This window comes from Calidris pugnax, unplaced genomic scaffold, assembly GCF_001431845.1.
Source record: "Calidris pugnax isolate Ruff unplaced genomic scaffold, ASM143184v1 scaffold104, whole genome shotgun sequence".
NCBI lineage: Eukaryota > Metazoa > Chordata > Aves > Charadriiformes > Scolopacidae > Calidris > Calidris pugnax.
Genome location: NW_015090819.1, coordinates 40,012 through 57,699, shown reverse-complemented (window position 1 = coordinate 57,699; position 17,688 = coordinate 40,012). Strand labels below are relative to the sequence as shown.

Here is a 17,688-nt window from a genome sequence, read left to right as displayed (position 1 = left end):
AGGCTCCTGCATCCTCAGGGGTTAAAAGCATCATGGAAGCACATCCCCCATTGTCCATACCTGGTTTGGGGCACGCTGGCACAGCAAATCATAGAATCATGAATGGTTCGAGTTGGAAGAGACCTTAAAGCCCCCCCAGTGCCACCCCCTGCCCTGGGCAGGGACACCTCCCACCACACCAGGTCCCTCCAAGCCCCCTCCAACCTGGCCTTGAACCCCTCCAGGGATGGGGCAGCCACAGCTTCTCTGGGCAACCTGGGCCAGGCTCTCACCACCCTCACACCAAACAAGTTCTTCCCCAGATCCCATCTCCATCTCCCCTCTTTCAGTGTCAAACCCTTCCCCCTCCTCCCAGGGCTCCCCTCCCTCATCCAGAGTCCCTCCCCAGCTTTCCTGGAGCCTCTTGAGGGACTGGAAGGGGCTCAAAGGTCTCCCCGGAGCCTTCTCTTCTCCAGGCTGAACCCCCCAATTTCCTCAGCCTGTCCTCCCAGCAGAGGGGCTCCAGCCCTCCCAACATCTCCATGGCCTCATCTGGACACCTCTCATTCTCCATGGACCACTGCAAAAGCAGCTGCAAGGACACTTGCATGTCAGATGCTCCACACAGGATGTGTGACCCCCACAATGAGGGTCATGAACCTGTTTCTCCTGTTTTTTTTTCTGAAAGAGAAAAAAACCCAAACAACACCCCTCAACCATTTCTAACCCTTCACGGTAGCAAAAATCTCCATTTTAAGTCCAAAATAACCCCTCTGCAAGCTCTCCGAAGCCAGGCAGGGCTGCTCCAAGCCCCTTGCAGCCCCTCCAAACAGCATCTTTTGGAGAATAAGAGAAAAAAAAAAATAAAAAAATCTTTCCTAAACCAGAGCCCTGAGGTTTTATATATTCATTTTTCAGTCATTAAAGGGAGGTTTCTGCTTAACAGCATTTGCTGGCGGGTTGCAAAGGCAGCCTGCAACAAGCTCACCGGCCGCCCCGGCACGTCAGCATCCGGGTGAGATAATGAGGCTGGAGGAAGGGATCGATACAGGGAATATCAAGAAGAAAACAGCAAAGTAATAAATAAAAATACGATAATAATAGGCTTGGGAAGATGAGTTTTGGTGCAGGACACCCATCCCCAGCTTGGATGGGTCTTGGAAAAAACATCTTCTAAAAAAAGCAAGGATGCAAAAAGCATCTTCTAAAGGGTACCAGCATCGAAATATTTGTATTTAGTGCATTAAAATGCACTATATGGTTAAAACAGAAAAAAATATGCTGCCCGTGCATAGGAGGAGGTGGTGGGGTGGTCCCTAAATGGGGTGGGACTGAGGTCGGACCACGCTTGGGTTAATCATGCGGCTCATTAAGGCAGCAATAATGACCCACCTTGGCTTCACGGGTCCCATCTCCTTTTGGGAGCACAACACCCACCTTTAACAGGCAGCGCGAGAAACATCCTCATTAGCTAAAGGACATTAATTTGGGATGAGGAAAAAAAAAATAAATCCAAGGTAGAGCAGCCTCCTGGCACCATGGGGCCGTTCGTGTCGGGGGGGGAACACCTGCAGCAGCATCTCCTCCGTGCTTCGAAAGCAGGAGCATCCTTATTTTGGGATATTTTAAAGGAAATTATAGCTCAGAGGGCCAAGGAGCCTATAAGGACAACATCTGAGATCCTACAGATTTTTTTTTTTTTTATGATGTCTATTTTTTAAATAAATTGCAAGCTCTGTGGTTGGTGTTACATACAGCATTGCAATATATATAGATAATTATATATTTAACTGTGCTGTTCAGTCGCATACCACAAGGACTCCCTGCCATGCCATGGGGCAATACCCTTGAGAACCCACTGCTTTCCCACCCACCGACCCAAAAGGTGGCAAAATTGCAAAGGAAAATAGGAAAAATGGGTAGGAAAAGCCAGAAGCTCCTTGACACCCTTCCCATGGGCATCACTGGTGCTCGTGGTCCTTCGGCTGCGGATGCTGAATGGCTGGTCCAGAGACTCCACCACCCTCTTCTTGCTGGTTCCCCACAGCTGAGACGGGGAGAAAACTTAATCAGAAAAGACTTTGAGGGCAAAGAAAGAAAAACCCAGCAAAGCACATTTGATGGCTAATTAGAAAAAATATTCAGAAATCGGTGCGAGGCGGATAATCTCCGCTCCCCGGCAGCAGGAGCCGCGCCGTCCCATTTCAAGGTTGAGCGGTCGGGAATATCAATCTGATAATTGTAATGCTACAAATGAAAATCAAATTGAAGCCGGTTAGAGGATCGCATTATAAATTGATTTAGTCCTCGGACAAGTTTCCACCTCCCTGGCCCCGGCTTTCTCCGCTGAGGATGGGGAGAGCTCTGGGTACCAGAGATGCAGGTGACAGGGCGCATCCTTCTGCCCATTTTCCCTCCATCCTGCACCACTTGGGGGGAAAAAGGGCATTTTGGGGCTTATCCTTCTGCCCATTTTCCCTCCATCCTGCAGCATTTCTTGGGGGGAAAAAGGGCATTTTGGGGTCTTCTATTGATTTCTGAGCATGTGCAGCTCTGAGAGGGTATATTAACGCCTTGGGATGCTGTCACTGAAACAAGGGAAAGAAAATGTTTGTACCCAAAACCAAGCCAGGTTGCAAGATACTACGAGGAAACACGCTGATTCCTATAGGATTTATTTCCATGCTCCCCAAAATTTCCTTTCCTTCCAGAAACCACACGTACTCAGCTCCCAAAACCAGGGGATTTTGGTACCAAATAACCTCGATTCACAGTCAAAAAAAAAAAACCAAAAACCCAGCTATTTCAGCAAAACCCCCGTTTCAGCGCAGCCGGCCCCCGCTGAGCATCCCCCGCTGCTATTTCTGCATCTCCAAGTGCCCCAATATATACAGATTCCTTCTTTATACAGGTAATAATATACATCATATTTATATATATATATATTTATATATATATATAGATATTCACACGCAGACACACAGACTCCTTCGGCCGAAGAGCCGGCACCTCCAAAGCCCGCAGGGAGGTGGCCGATCCCACCGATTAAAAACTCCCCTCTCCCCACCCACAAAGCTGGATTTTGGGGGAAAAAAAAGCCCATTTTTCAGTTTTTTTTTTCCTCCTTAAAAAAACCCACAACCATAAAGGGTGATGCACCCAGGGCAGGACCACCCCCGGCAGCTTGTTGGGTGGCTTTTTTGAGGTAGGTGCCGGGTGGGTGGGTGTTGGTGATGGGGGGGTTGTCCCCAGGGTGCTATAGCATCAACGGGACCTGCCAGATGAGGAGGGTGCTGTCGGCGTCACCGCCCCGGCGCGGCGACTCGGCGTGGAAATTACGGTAGCCCCGACCCCCCGAAACGATGGCCACGGAGGAAATCTCCTTGCGGGGGGCGTCGCGGGCGCAGGGTCGGCTCCGCACCCAAACGTCGGGGTCATCAGCCATCTCGTAGATGGAACCGTCCTCCTCGGTGTGCGCCGGCGTGCCAGCCGCCGGAGCTTCCCTCACCGACAGCAACTGCCCGGGCAGGTGGGAGGTGGATCGGAGACGATATTGTAATAAAATCCCTTTTTTTCGCATTTCTCGAGGCGGGGGGCCATCCAGCTCCGCCGGTTTCTCTTCCTCGCCGCCCTCTTCTTCCTCCTCCTGGTCGCCCTTGAGCACGTCGGGGGCCAGGGTGCTCAAAGCCACCGCCAAAAACTCCACGGGGCCACCGTGCCCGTTGAGGGACACCATGCCTTTTCCTGCCAAACGAGAGGGATTTTGCTAAAAACGAGCCCAAAAATCAGGTTGTATCCACCCAGGGAGGGTTCTTTTGGGTGCTCACCAGTGATTTTGGGGATGCCCTCCAAGCGGGGCACGGGCAGCAGCACGATGATGCCCTGGTCGGTGCCCACCCAGAGGGAACCCTGGCAGATGAGGAGGCTGGTGACACGGACGTGTTTTTGACCTGCAAGAGTCAAAAAAGAGGGTGAGGGACAATTCCACAGCAGCATCTTCCCAGATAACCCTTCACCGGGCGATTTTTCACGGGGAACACACTCCAGAGCCCCCTCAAAACCAAGCGCCAAGGTCTCCGTGCCAGTAGAGCACTACAAATAATAAATAAATAAAAAGAGGAGAGGGAAAAAGAAAAAAAAAAAAAAAAAAAAAGAAAAAGTGAGACTTCTAATGGCAAATGAATATTTTATCGCCGGGACTTAGCGCTGCACGGCGTCGGACTCAGCCAAGCAATATATCTGTGGAGATGCAACTCGGGTTTCTCCGGGAGGACTTTATTAATGACCTGTCGAATTAAAAAGGATGAGGGAGCGCGAGTTCAAAAACGCATTAATACCCAACGCTCACTCGCCCAGGAAGAAAAGGAAGTGATAAATATTTTAACATGCCCTGGCAAAAAAAAAAAAAAAAGAGAGAGGAAAGGGAAAGGGATTGGGATCACTGTGGCTTAAAGCACTTAGTAAAATTTGTGGAGGATGTAGTAAAAAAAAAAAAAAAAAAGAGAGAGAAAGAAAAAGCGACTTACATGAGTATCTTGCTTATAACTAATTACGCAATTATGTCGCTCAGTAGCTGGAACAAGGCAGGTGACAACCTTGTAAGCCCCGGGCGGGTGGGAGGACACGGCTGGGAGATGGGGCTGGAGGGTAAACTGGGGGAAAAGGGGGTGCACGGGGCAGGGGGGGTGCGAGGATGCACGTGTGGGTGCAAGGATGGGGCACGAGGATGCACGTGTAGGGATGAAGATGAGTGTGAGGATGCACGTGTGGGTGCAAGGATGGGCTGTGAGGATGCAGGCACAGGGATGAAGATGAGTGTGAGGATGCAGGCACGGGGATGAAGGCAGGTGCAAGGATGGGGTACACAGATGCACACACAGGGAAAAGATGGGGTGCAGGGATAAGGAGCACACACTGGAGCACAAGTGAAAAGATGTCATGCAAGGATGGTCACGTGGGGATGAAGATGAAGACAAGTGCAAGGATGCTCACGTGGGGATGAAGATGAAGACGAAGATGGGTGCAAGGATGCTCGCGTGGGGATGGAGACGAAGGCAGGTGTAAGGATGCAGGCAAAGGTGCCCACAAATGCAAAAGATGGGGTGCAAGGATGCACTGGTACAAAGATGGGGTTCACGGCGCACACACACGTGCAAGGATGGGGTGCATGGTTAGAGTGCACGTATGGGAGCACAGGGGCAAAGACAGGACACATGGATGCTCGCATGGGGATGAAGATGGGTGCAAGGATGCTCTCAGCACAAAGATGGGGTTGTGGATGCAGGCAAGGAGGCCCACAAGCACCAAAGATGGGGTGCAAGGATGCACAGGTGCAAAGATGGGGTGTGTGGATGCACACACCTGTACGGATGTGGTGCAAGGAGAAGTTGTACACACAGAAGCACGTGTATGAAGATGGGACGCATGGGTGCACACGTGAGGATGAAGATGGGTGCAAGGATGGGGTGGAAGGATGCACACGTGGTGCAAGGATGCCCACAACCACAAAAGATGGGGTGCAAGGATGCACGGGTGCAAAGATGGGGTGTGTGAAAGCACACAAAAGTGCAAGGATGGGGTGCACAGGTAAGGAGGTACACACAGGAGCAAAGATGGGATGCATGGATGCTTGCATGGGGATGAAGATAGGTGCAAGGATGCACCTACACACTACAAAGATGGGGGTGTGGATGCAGGCAAGGGTGCCCACAAGTGCAAAAGATGGGGTGTAAGGATGCAGGGGTGCAAAGATGGGGTGTGTGGATGCACACACCTGTGCGGATGGGGTGCAAGGATAAGGTGCACCCACAGGAGCACGTGTACGAAGATGGGCACAAAAGATGGGGTGCAAGGATGCACGGGTGCAAAGATGGGGTGTGTGAAAGCACACAAAAGTGCAAGGATGGGGTGCACAGGTAAGGAGGTACACACAGGAGCAAAGATGGGATGCATGGATGCTTGCATGGGGATGAAGATAGGTGCAAGGATGCACCTACACACTACAAAGATGGGGGTGTGGATGCAGGCAAGGGTGCCCACAAGTGCAAAAGATGGGGTGTAAGGATGCAGGGGTGCAAAGATGGGGTGTGTGGATGCACACACCTGTGCGGATGGGGTGCAAGGATAAGGTGCACCCACAGGAGCACGTGTACGAAGATGGGACACGTGAGGATGAAGATGGGTGCAAGGATGGGGTGGAAGGGTGAACACATGGTGCGAGGATGCTCTCAGCACAAAGATGGGGAGTGTGGATGCAGGCAAGGAGACCCAGAAGCACAAAAGATGGGGTGTGTGGATGCACACACACGTGCGAGGATGGGGTGCAAGGATAAGATGGGCTGCATGGATGCACACACGGAGGCAAAGATGTCACTGGCTCCATCTCCCCAGTCAATGAGACCCCAGAGTTCCAAGCTCAAACCTTTACACCATTAAGCAGATAAATTCCTCGCACAATTTCTCTGCAGATCAGCACAGCAAAGCTACAGGTCTATGGGGTGATGCCCCAACCCGCCCGTTAATTGCAATTAAGAGCCAGGAGGGAAAGGGGAGCTCACCGGGCAGGACGAAGGTGGTCCTGGTGGCGATGTTGATCTCCTGCAGGTGCTCCAGTGTCTCGGTGTGGAAGAGGCGGATGGAGGAGCCCGAGGAAAAGGCCATCCAGACCCCACTGCCTGCCTTGATCATGTGCGTGACGCTGGCCTCCGCGTCTGGGTGGGCCTCGAAGGTTTGCTGCCAAAAAAGGGGAATTGCAAAAAAAAAGGAAATCAAAAGGGTTCCTCAGGAAAAAAAGTCAAATCGCCACGATCACGAGCTCCCTCCAGGAGATGCAAAGCTGCACGGGAAGGGGACCAGAGCGACCCTGAGGTCCCATCCCTCCTCACCAGCTCCAGCTTGGGCAGAGGACACCGAAACCAACCCATCACCAAACTGTTTTGGGGAGTTTTTTTGGATGATATGACAACCTTTCCCACACCTTCGGGGCTTTTTTCCTTCATAGAATCACAGAATGGTTTGGGTTGGAAGGGACCTCAAAGATCATCAAGTTCCAACCCCCCTGCCCTGGGCAGGGACCCCTCCCACTAGAGCAGGTTGCTCAAGGCCCCACCAGCCCGGCCTTGAACCCCTCCAGGGATGGGGCATCCACAACTTCCCTGGGCAACCTGTTCCAGTGTCTCACCACCCTCAGAGTAAAAAATTTCTTCCTGAGATCTAATCTGAATCCTTTTTCTTCCAATTTAAACCCGTTTCCCCTTGTCCTATCATTACCCTTCCTGGCAAAGAGTCCCTCCCCAGCTCTTCTATAGTCGCCCTTCAGGTATTGAAAGGCTGCTAGTAGGTCTCCCCGGAGCCTTATCTTCTCCCGGCTGAACAATCCCAGCTCCCTCAGCCTGTCCTCACAGCAGAGGTGCTCCATCCCTCTGACCATCTTCATGGCCCTCTGCTGGACCTGTTCCAACAGCTCCATGTCCTTCCTGTGTTGAGGACTCCAAAGCTGGACACAGTTATTCCAGGTGGGGTCTCAGGAGTGCAGAGTAGAGGGGCAGAATCACCTCCTGTCTTTCTTTAAAAGACTCATTTCCCAGACTAGATGCATCCGTAAAACTCATCCCAAGATGGGACAAGACCTTCCTCCTCCTCTACCCTGAAAAATCAGCAATTAAAGGCTCAGCCCCCACCCCCACAAGAGCTATTTTGGGGATCACAAGCCGGTCCATCTCCTTCCCCAGCTCCCTGTTGGAGCATTTCGCTATCAGGTACAGAATGCAAACTGCAGGAAAAACACCTCTTTTGTATCAAAAAATCGCCCTTGCTGCAGATTTCCCAAAATAAGAACTCATAACAGCACTGAAGGATTAGATCACGGGGGGAGAAACCTGCACGCAGCAACTTCGCTTTCATTTCTCCTAAGGCTTTGAAGCATATTTTTCTTTTTTTGCTTTAAAATTTGCTTTATATGAAAAAAAATGAGGAACGAGTGCTGATCCCCCTTCCCGGAGACAAGCGGCATAGACCATCCCTGCAAAAAACTTGCCCAAAATGGGGGTGAATAGAGACTTTTAGGTGATCCCCCCCTTATTCCCCACCCCGAAATGGGATTTATTCACTGATGGTTTATTCCCAAGTCGCCGGCCCTATCCAAGCAGACACACGACCCTATTTCACAGCTCTCCATCAAATGCTATTTTTTACACCCAGTTTTTTTTTTTTCCTTCCCCCATCACTTTTTCTTCTGCAAAAATTCCCACCCAGCTCCTGTCATAAATAAAAATCAGAGACTGAAAACGAATCCAGTCCCCGATGCATTATTCATCCCCGGCACCGCCGTTAGGCTGGATTTACGACAGCTAATACATGCAAACTAAGTTTGGGCACTAAATGTGAAAATTAAAGGTGGGTGAGAGGGTTGGGGTTTGTTTTTTGATGGTTTTTTTTTTTATTTTTTAAAGTGAAAAAAGGAACTATTCAGCATTCCCTGTTTATGCAGCTGCGGGAGATGTCTCAGCATCCTCCTCCTGAACGTTGGAGGGAACGGACACAAAAGTGATGAAAAGCAGCAAAAAAAGGTTGGTTTTAACATTGCACAAGCGGGGATGTGCCCCATCCTTTGGGGTTCAAACCGGTGTGACATCCCCCCACCCCAACAGCCACCACCAACCCCACGGATGCATCAAGGGGGGGTTCCAGGTGATGGTCCCTACCTGGGGGCGGAGGCTGGTGGCATCAAGGACGGTGACCTGGTTGGCACAGCTGGCCCAGAGGGTCTCATCCAACGTCAGGAGGGCTCGCACGGGGCCCGTACCCACGGCCAGGCGGGTGGGCTGCTCCGACGGGTCCCACAGCCCCCCTAGAGCAGAGATATGGGGGTGATGAGGGGTGGGGGCAGGCAAGAAGATGCTCAGCAAAAGGGTTTTGATGGCACTTCAAACCACCATCAATACTGCTGGGGTGCCCAGCGTCCCCAAGGATGCCTCTGAGCATCTTGATGCCACAATCAAAAGGATGAGGGGGGAGAACCTTCCCACCTCCAGCTTCTACCCCCCCAAAGCCCCCTTTGCCCTCTTGGAAATTAAAAAACAACAAAAAAAAGACTTTTTAGCATCAAACAGCTGGGCACCTGCAACACTTGGGCACGTTCCTCGCTGGAAAAAGCCAAAAATCTCCCTTTTTAAAATTTTTTTTTGTTGTTTTTTGAAATGTATTTGCTCTTGAAGGGACACTCCAGAGTCGATTCATCCGGGGCCGATCTGGAGTGTCTCTGTGAGCGGCGTCCAATCTGGATTGGGATGAATTCGCCACCAGCGGCGGCCGAGCAGCTTCAATACATAATTGCTCTCCTTTTCCTTATTTCCAATGCAAGGGCTTTTTCTTTTTTTTTTTTTTCCCCCCCCTTTTTTTTTTTTTTTTTTAATTAAAACCACAAGATCCCAGGGATAAAAGAGCCCTTGGAGCTCTCGGACCTCTGCTCCCATCGGCAGGAGTTTGCAACCGAGCTGCCTTTCAGCAAATCCTAATTTCCCCATTAAAAAAAAATAAAAAAAAATAATAAAAAGAGCTATTTTAGGAAAGCTTTTTCCATCCAAAAAAAAAAAATGGGCATAAGATTAAAAATCCCACCCCACAGCCCTGCCAGCCGCTCGCCACCTTCAACGCGCATTTAGACAATTGAGGTTCAATTAAAGCCACTTTATTAATTGGCTTTAATTGCGATAAGATGGGAAAGGGGATGCACAACACCCCAAAATGCAATTTAAGCGGCTTTACCAGCTCGGGGCTGGCCCGGGTGCTGCTCGCTGCAGGTTATTTCAGAGCAAATGAAGGGTTTTTGTCCAAAAATAGGCCAAAGCAGCTCATTATTTGAGGCTCTTTCCTACCCTCTAGCGCTGAAGGGAAGGTATTTAACAGCCCAAGCGAGGAGTCCCTGGGGATGAAGGCTTTGAGCGAGCTGCAGCCTTGCCCTGAGCTGGAACGGGGGAAAATGAACCCAAAATCAAGCTAATAAAAGAGGGGAGGGGTCCCGCATGGATGGGGTTTGGAGGGGATCCGCTTGGTTTATAGCGCCAAAAAGGTGATTTTTTTTTTAAGTCAAAAGCTCTACGGGTTCCTTGTGCATCCCAACGTCGGACCCTTCCCGCAGCCACCCCCCCAGCAAACCCTTGGCTGTGAAACCCCTCACCAGGACTGTTTTCCGTATATTTTCCCCCCAAAACTCTTGCATTCATCCTGACAAAAATATGGAATTTTTTTTTTCTATCACCCTGTGCTGCAAGGGAGAGGATGAAATAATAGGGGAAAAAACCACGCAAATCGGTGCTTTTCTCACCAGTTTAGCGGCCAACGCATCTCACCAGCTTGAAGAACCTCCCACCCCCTGTTTTTTGGGGTGTCCCAGCAAAAAGCTTGCCCCAAAACATGCAAGGGGGGGGTGGCCTCACCGTTACTCCTGGGGTAAGCGGCCACGGTCCCATCCTGCAGCCCCGCGAAGAGGTGCTCGGGGCTGTGCTTCAGGCAGAGGACGGGCTGCAAACCTGGGCTTTTGCAGGTCAACAGGCACTGTGTCCCCGTGTCCACACTGCCGTAGACCAGGATGCTGAGGAGGGAAGTTGGGGGAGATGCAGGAGAACTTGGCCATCCTCAAGGTTTGGTGCCGGTGACGGCACCAAAGGATGGAAGGTAGAGGATGGGGGCTCACCTGCCATCCCGCAGCCCCAGGCACACGGTGGGATGGAGGGATGTAGGGGGCTGGTCGGTGGTGGGTTGGGGGTCCTGGGTGCTTGATGGGTCCCCCTCGCTTGGCTCGGGGATGTACTCCATGCACAGCACCGGTGAAGCCACCGGGAAGGACTTCACTGTCCGTGGCACGGCACGGTTGAGGGAGAAGATCTCCACCTGCCCCCCTGCGCCTTCCTGGCCCCCCCCGACCTGAGGGGACCAGGAAAAAAAATGGGTGTTAGCACCAGCCAGAAGCACTGGAGAGGGGGTTTGCAGCCAGCTTGGCCCAAACCTGGTGGGTTTTGCCCCGTTTTGGGGTTGGTTTGCTCACCCAGAGGTAGCCCTGGGGCAGCGAGGTGCTGACGGCGGAGAAGCCCAGCAGGGAGGACTGCACGGGGTTGTGCACCGCGGCGCCGAGCTGGGGGAGAGACCAGGGTAACGGGGGGGTCCATAACACCCCCAAGTTACCCCACCATGTACAAGGTATCGGTGCATAACCCAAAAACCAAGATCCAGCCAAAGCCCAACTGATGGGTTGTGGCCTTGAGCAACCTGCTCTAGTGGGAGGTGTCCCTTCCCATGGCAGGGGGGTTGGAACTCGATGATCTTTGGTCCCTTCCAACCCAAACCATTCTATGATTCTAGGATTCTATGATATTTTCAATTTTATAGGATTTTCTGCCTTCGCAACCAGCTTGTTCCCCCCTCCGCCCCAGCCCACCCACCGCGGGATTTCTGTCTTTATTCCCCAAAAAGCTGGATGGAAAGAAGGAGGAGGTATTATGGGGTTGGAGAAGAGGTTGGCCATCATTCTTTCCCCCCCCCAACCCCAGCCCACCCACTGTGGGATTTCTGTCTTTATTCCCCAAAAATCTGGATGGAAAGAAGGAGGAGGTATTGAGGGGTTGGAGAAGAGGTTGGCCATCACTCCTACCTGCAGATCGAGGGCTTTGGAGGAGAAGGCAGGCATGTGGCAGGAGAGGATGGGGCACCAGAAAGGAGCTTTGCTCTTCTTGTCTTCGTCGGGACAGAGCCAGCCCGGCTGGTTCTCCTCCCCTGTGGTGAGCAGAGAAGATCAAGGATGGCTCAGACACCCCCCAGCATCTCTCCTCTCCCCGATGGGACCCCAAAATTAATAATTTGGGGCACAGAGCTCTTATTTCCAACCCCAACCACCATCATCTGCTAACGTGGGGCACATCTCACCACTTTCCTCCAAACTGTTGCACGCAGCCAACCAACCACCTCAATCAGCAACAAAAACAGCCCCAAACCCCCAGTAATATATATATATATAAAGGGGAAAAAAAAAAATATATATATATACAGCCTAATGTGTTTCTTCACATTAGGCTTTAATGTGTTTTCCTTCCTAACTCATGGATATAGGATTTTTCCCCCAGGCATCCCAGATAAAAAAAGAAAAAAAAAAAAAACAAACAAAAAGGACATAAACTATTAAAAACAAGAGAATCAAAAATCGTTCCAGCCCCAGGGGATCTGAGCACTCAAATAGGATTTCAATCTTTGTTTTCTTTCTTCCATTAAACTTTTTTTTCCTGCTGCAGCTGGTGGAGTTGGATAGGAACAGGGATCGGGAAGTGGTGACAGGAGGGGCAGTTCCTCCCTTCCTTGTTCATCCAATTTCGTGGAAAACGGGTCAGCCCTGACACCGTTGGCCCAACAGCCAACGGAAAACCCATCACCACATGATGCTGTTCCAGAGATGTCACCCAAGAGCAGCAAAACACAAAGTATTTTGAGCCAGAATTACTGATTCCCATTATTTCCAGCCTGCAAACCCCTAAAATGTTCTGCAACACCTTGTTCCAAAATTTTTCCCCTGCCCCATTTTGTGTCTGGATGCTCAGGGGGAAGCCAACCTCCCTTCTCCTCTCAAATTTGGCTTTTCAAAGCGAGGGTGATGGCAGGCAACACGCCATGGGGCTACTCACGGAGTCCTATCTTGGCCAAGTGCAGGCGGTTCACCCAGGAGATCTTGCTCAAGGGGTTTGGAGTGATGAAGACCACCATGACGCTGATGGGGCGGCCAGACCTGCGCAGGGAAAGCATCACCAGGTTGGTCTTTGGCCTCCTCCTCCTCCTCCCCAGGGTGGGAAGAGCTCCCCCATGATCTGCAAACTCACTTGTCCGGCTTCCCAGGCAGCAGGAGACGAAGGCGGCACTTGTTGGCGGAGTGGATCTCCTCTTCCTTCACCTTCATCATCCTCTGCAGGGCCAAGCACCAGTCCTGGGCCACCGTCATGTTCAGGTTCTGGGGGAAAAAGTCATAAGTCATTGAAGTACCTCCAAAACAAGCCTGAATCATTCCCAAATTTCATCCATGGGGCTCAGAAGGGGGATGACATATCCAGCAGTCCCTGAGGAACCACATGGTTATTGTAGAGCACCCAAGCTTGGTTCTACCCAACTCACGACCACGCTTTGGCATGTAGGTACCTGGTAGGTGCCATGCAAGGTGCTGATGAGAAGGGTGATCTGCTCCACCACCGCCAGGTCCTTCTGCAGGTCCTGCAGCTCCTGGAAGAGCCGTGGTGGCCCCAGGTAGACTTTATCTTGGGTGGAGAAATGGAGAAATGAGGTCCATGGAGGATGCTCCATCCCATTCCACCCCACCGAAACCAGATCAAGGGATGGGTGCTCACTGTGTGAAGACTGCCCGGCTGGTGCGTGCTTCTTGGCGCCAGCGTTGTGGATGACAACATTGTCCTTGTCATAGGTGCCACTCTCCTGCCCCACCTCCACCACCTGCACCTGCGGGAGGGCCGTGCTCCACTTCACCACGTACTTGGGACCCAGGGGCACCAGGCTGCTAATTTCCAGCTGGCCTCTGCCGATGCAAAAAAAAATTAAAATATGGAAATAAATCCACCGTGGCTCGCACGGCAAACCCTTGAAAAATGCACTTTGCATGCCCTCTGCAACCCCACACCGTGCACTGGTTCATGCCTGCACCCCCAAAACATGGGGCACACAACCACAGCAGACCACATTGGGCACCTACCCTGGGTTCACCGGCCTGGAAGAGGGGGAAAAAATGATGGATAAAGAGGTATTATGGGGAGCTCAAGGAGGGTTCACCCCTTTACAACAACAACCTCCACCAAGCCATGAGGTCCCAGCAAGGTCTTGGACCACACACCAGCTCCAGGACCCCACAGCACCAGGGGATGGAGGCTTTGCATGGAGGCATGCCAAAAGTGGGGGGCAAAGCAACCCCAAACCAGGTGGGTTCCTCCTCCAAAACAAGGTGGGGTGGGTTGAAAAGGCTTTGGGGGTAGAGCTAGCACAACCCACCCAGCCCAAATCCCAGGTGGGGAAGGGGGAAGGTCGCTACGTTGATGCTTTGGGACATGATTTTGGGGTCTGGGGCCCACAGCACGTACTTGAAGTTGATGTTGGCACAGACCAACATGTCGTTGAGGAGGAAAACCTTCCGCTCCTTCGACTTGATGAGCTGCCCCCGGTCGCCGTACACCGTCTCCGTCAGCGTCTCGCAGAGCAGGAGCTGCCGCTGCCCCGAGCTCAGCAGCTGTGGAGGGGATGGAGCAGGCGGAGGGGTTCATCCTGAGGGCTCCTGCAAACCTCCTGCCCCAAAATTTGGGTTGCTTTTCCCCTTAGTGCAAGGATTTTCCTCCAGCCAGGAGCACACAAGGCCCCGAGCTCCGCAGAGACGGCCACGCAACGTGCTCTGAGGCTGAACGATGCAAAAACCCTTTCCACCCTCGATGTCCAACCACCATGAGAGCCCTGAAAGACCAACATGATCCTTTCACAGCCCTTTTTGGGTCCCCTCTTCATCCTCTGGCCCCAAATCCTGTGCCGGCGGGTGCCCCACTGCGGTTTCTGCCACCACGGCCATCCCCAGCCCAGGATGTGTCGCAATAGCTTCATTTAGGGCTTTTTTTGCTTTTTTTGTTTTTTTTCCACCAGCGGTTGCAAAATCAGGCAGGGGAGAGAGAGCAGCTTTCCCCAGGAGGGGAATTTCCTCGTGCCAGCCTCAAGATTTGCTTTTGCTCAACGTCCTCTCAGAGAAAAGAGGGATCCTGTCTTCCCGAAATCCCCAACGCAGAGAGGAAGGTGGAAGCTGCAAAGCTCAACCACCAGCTCCAAACCCACCCCCGTCCCTGCCCCCCATCAAGAGGATGAGGAGGTGAGGCTGAAGGACCCCACCTTGTTGAGGCTGCTGCGGTCGCTCATGCTCTTGCTGAGCTGTTGGATTTCGGCCACCTGGTCGGCCAAGCGCTTCTGCTCGTTGAGCTTCTCTGCCAACGTCTCCAGCTCGGTGAGGGCCAACTGGAGGGACAAGCGGTCTGCATGGCCCTTGGGGGTGTTTTTCAGCATGTCCTGGAGCAAGAAAAGTGTTGGAGGGGACAAATGCCACCCCGGGAAGATCAGCCTCGTTGGGGGATGCTACAGTTGGAAGCACTTTCGGCACCTCCAAAATCAAAGCTTGGAAGATGAACCTTGGGAAAGCCCCCAAAGCTGCCACCAAGCTGCCAACCCCAAAACATGTCCCTTGCCAAACCCTTTCCTGCAGCACTCAGGCTGCAAAAATTAGGGTGCAAAGCAAGGTGGGTGCTGGTACCCCTCACCCATACCTGCAGGAGCAGGATGAACTGGGGGAACCTCTGGATGGGCTTCACCATCAGTCCGTAGAGCGTGACCCGGTCAGCGCTGGCCATCTGCCTCTTCTGCAGGAAAGAAAAAAGCAGAAAAAAAAAAAAGAGTTTTCACCCATAACGGTGATCAGCAGCACCATGTGTCCACTTTTGGGTCCTGCTGACCTTGAGGAAGTCAAGGAAGGCGGGTTTGGTGAGACAAGCCTTCTTGATGAGGGACATGGCGGTGGTGAAGTTGTTGACGTAGTCACTGTAGACATCCAGCACCATTGACTTGGAGAACTGGGGAGAGGACAAGAGGAGAGCCACGATGGCGTGGGGCTTCCCCCCCCAAAAAGGGGGGCCAGCAAAGCGTGGGGGTGCTCATGTATTTTTTGGAGTGATGCTGAGGATGCTGGTGGTACCCCAAGTTGGGGATGCATCACTTAAATCCTTCCACACCCCCTCGCTATCACTGGGAGGGGTCCAGGAGGAGGTGCAGCAGTGGTCCCCCAACTTTTCCTCCTACCGAGGCCACGAAGAGGTCCCCGATCTTCTCCGCCGAGTCCCACTCGGCCACGCGGGAGGCGAGGGCGATCTGGAACATGGAGTGGCACTGCAGGATCTCCTTCAGGCGGAAAAACACCACCTGGCACTTCCTGGCGCTCAGCACCTTCGGCTCCATCTCCATCAGCGGGTTCCTGTAATCCTGCAGGAGATGCTGGTCCATCAGCATCCCCATGTGTCCCCCCCATCCTTCCCCAAGAACCCCCCCCTCAAAAAAGGGGGTCTCCCACTTGCAGGAGATGCTGGTCCATCAGCATCCCCATGTGTCCCCCCCATCCTTCCCCAAGAACCCCCCCCTCAAAAAAGGGGGTCTCCCACTTGCAGGAGATGCTGGTCCATCAGCATCCCCATGTGTCCCCCCCATCCTTCCCCAAGAACCCCCCCCTCAAAAAAGGGGGTCTCCCACTTGCAGGAGATGCTGGTCCATCAGCATCCCCATGTGTCCCCCCCATCCTTCCCCAAGAACCCCCCCCTCAAAAAAGGGGGTCTCCCACTTGCAGGAGATGCTGGTCCATCAGCATCCCCATGTGTCCCCCCCATCCTTCCCCAAGAACCCCCCCCTCAAAAAAGGGGGTCTCCCACTTGCAGGAGATGCTGGTCCATCAGCATCCCCATGTGTCCCCCCCATCCTTCCCCAAGAACCCCCCCCTCAAAAAAGGGGGTCTCCCACTTGCAGGAGATGCTGGTCCATCAGCATCCCCATGTGTCCCCCCCATCCTTCCCCAAGAACCCCCCCCTCAAAAAAGGGGGTCTCCCACTTGCAGGAGATGCTGGTCCATCAGCATCCCCATGTGTCCCCCCCATCCTTCCCCAAGAACCCCCCCCTCAAAAAAGGGGGTCTCCCACTTGCAGGAGATGCTGGTCCATCAGCATCCCCATGTGTCCCCCCCATCCTTCCCCAAGAACCCCCCCCTCAAAAAAGGGGGTCTCCCACTTGCAGGAGATGCTGGTCCATCAGCATCCCCATGTGTCCCCCCCATCCTTCCCCAAGAACCCCCCCCTCAAAAAAGGGGGTCTCCCACTTGCAGGAGATGCTGGTCCATCAGCATCCCCATGTGTCCCCCCCATCCTTCCCCAAGAACCCCCCCCTCAAAAAAGGGGGTCTCCCACTTGCAGGAGATGCTGGTCCATCAGCATCCCCATGTGTCCCCCCCATCCTTCCCCAAGAACCCCCCCCTCAAAAAAGGGGGTCTCCCACTTGCAGGAGATGCTGGTCCATCAGCATCCCCATGTGTCCCCCCCATCCTTCCCCAAGAACCCCCCCCTCAAAAAAGGGGGTCTCCCACTTGCAGGAGATGCTGGTCCATCAGCATCCCCATGTGTCCCCCCCATCCTTCCCCAAGAACCCCCCCCTCAAAAAAGGGGGTCTCCCACTTGCAGGAGATGCTGGTCCATCAGCATCCCCATGTGTCCCCCCCATCCTTCCCCAAGAACCCCCCCCTCAAAAAAGGGGGTCTCCCACTTGCAGGAGATGCTGGTCCATCAGCATCCCCATGTGTCCCCCCCATCCTTCCCCAAGAACCCCCCCCTCAAAAAAGGGGGTCTCCCACTTGCAGGAGATGCTGGTCCATCAGCATCCTCGTGTGTCCCCCACCCTTCCCCAAGAACCCCACCTCGAAAAAGGGGGTCTCCCACCTGCAGGAGATGCTGGTCCATCAGCATCCCTGTGTGTCCCCAAGTTTCTTCCCCAGGAATCCCACCTCAAAAAAGGGGGTCTCCCACCTGCAGGAGATGCTGGTCCATCGGCATCCCCATGTGTGCCCCCCAGTCCTTCCCCAAGAACCCCACCTCAAAAAAGGGGTTCACT

At 53.0% G+C, this 17,688-nt stretch overlaps 1 protein-coding gene across 3 annotated transcripts in view; it reads right to left on the bottom strand.

Annotated features, from left to right (window-relative positions):
* Positions 1 to 2,625: 2,625 nt before the first annotated feature.
* ARHGEF10L (Rho guanine nucleotide exchange factor 10 like) overlaps positions 2,626 to 17,688 on the bottom strand; it is a 36,630-nt gene continuing 21,567 nt past the window's right edge. For 2 of the 3 annotated variants that reach the window (XM_014939821.1, XM_014939822.1), the window contains exons 4-21: positions 15,844 to 16,023; positions 15,501 to 15,617; positions 15,315 to 15,407; positions 14,887 to 15,060; positions 14,100 to 14,245; positions 13,718 to 13,732; positions 13,359 to 13,543; positions 13,153 to 13,268; positions 12,840 to 12,967; positions 12,648 to 12,748; positions 11,627 to 11,748; positions 11,024 to 11,110; positions 10,673 to 10,902; positions 10,416 to 10,570; positions 8,682 to 8,827; positions 6,537 to 6,711; positions 3,807 to 3,929; positions 2,626 to 3,723 (exon numbers count right to left, since the gene is read on the bottom strand). In XM_014939821.1, coding sequence (XP_014795307.1) covers positions 3,236 to 3,723; positions 3,807 to 3,929; positions 6,537 to 6,711; positions 8,682 to 8,827; positions 10,416 to 10,570; positions 10,673 to 10,902; positions 11,024 to 11,110; positions 11,627 to 11,748; positions 12,648 to 12,748; positions 12,840 to 12,967; positions 13,153 to 13,268; positions 13,359 to 13,543; positions 13,718 to 13,732; positions 14,100 to 14,245; positions 14,887 to 15,060; positions 15,315 to 15,407; positions 15,501 to 15,617; positions 15,844 to 16,023 — 2,781 coding nt within the window. In that variant the 3' untranslated portion in view covers positions 2,626 to 3,235. The remainder of the gene's footprint in view (positions 3,724 to 3,806; positions 3,930 to 6,536; positions 6,712 to 8,681; positions 8,828 to 10,415; positions 10,571 to 10,672; positions 10,903 to 11,023; positions 11,111 to 11,626; positions 11,749 to 12,647; positions 12,749 to 12,839; positions 12,968 to 13,152; positions 13,269 to 13,358; positions 13,544 to 13,717; positions 13,733 to 14,099; positions 14,246 to 14,886; positions 15,061 to 15,314; positions 15,408 to 15,500; positions 15,618 to 15,843; positions 16,024 to 17,688) is intronic. The other variant, XM_014939823.1, reaches the window with a different exon arrangement.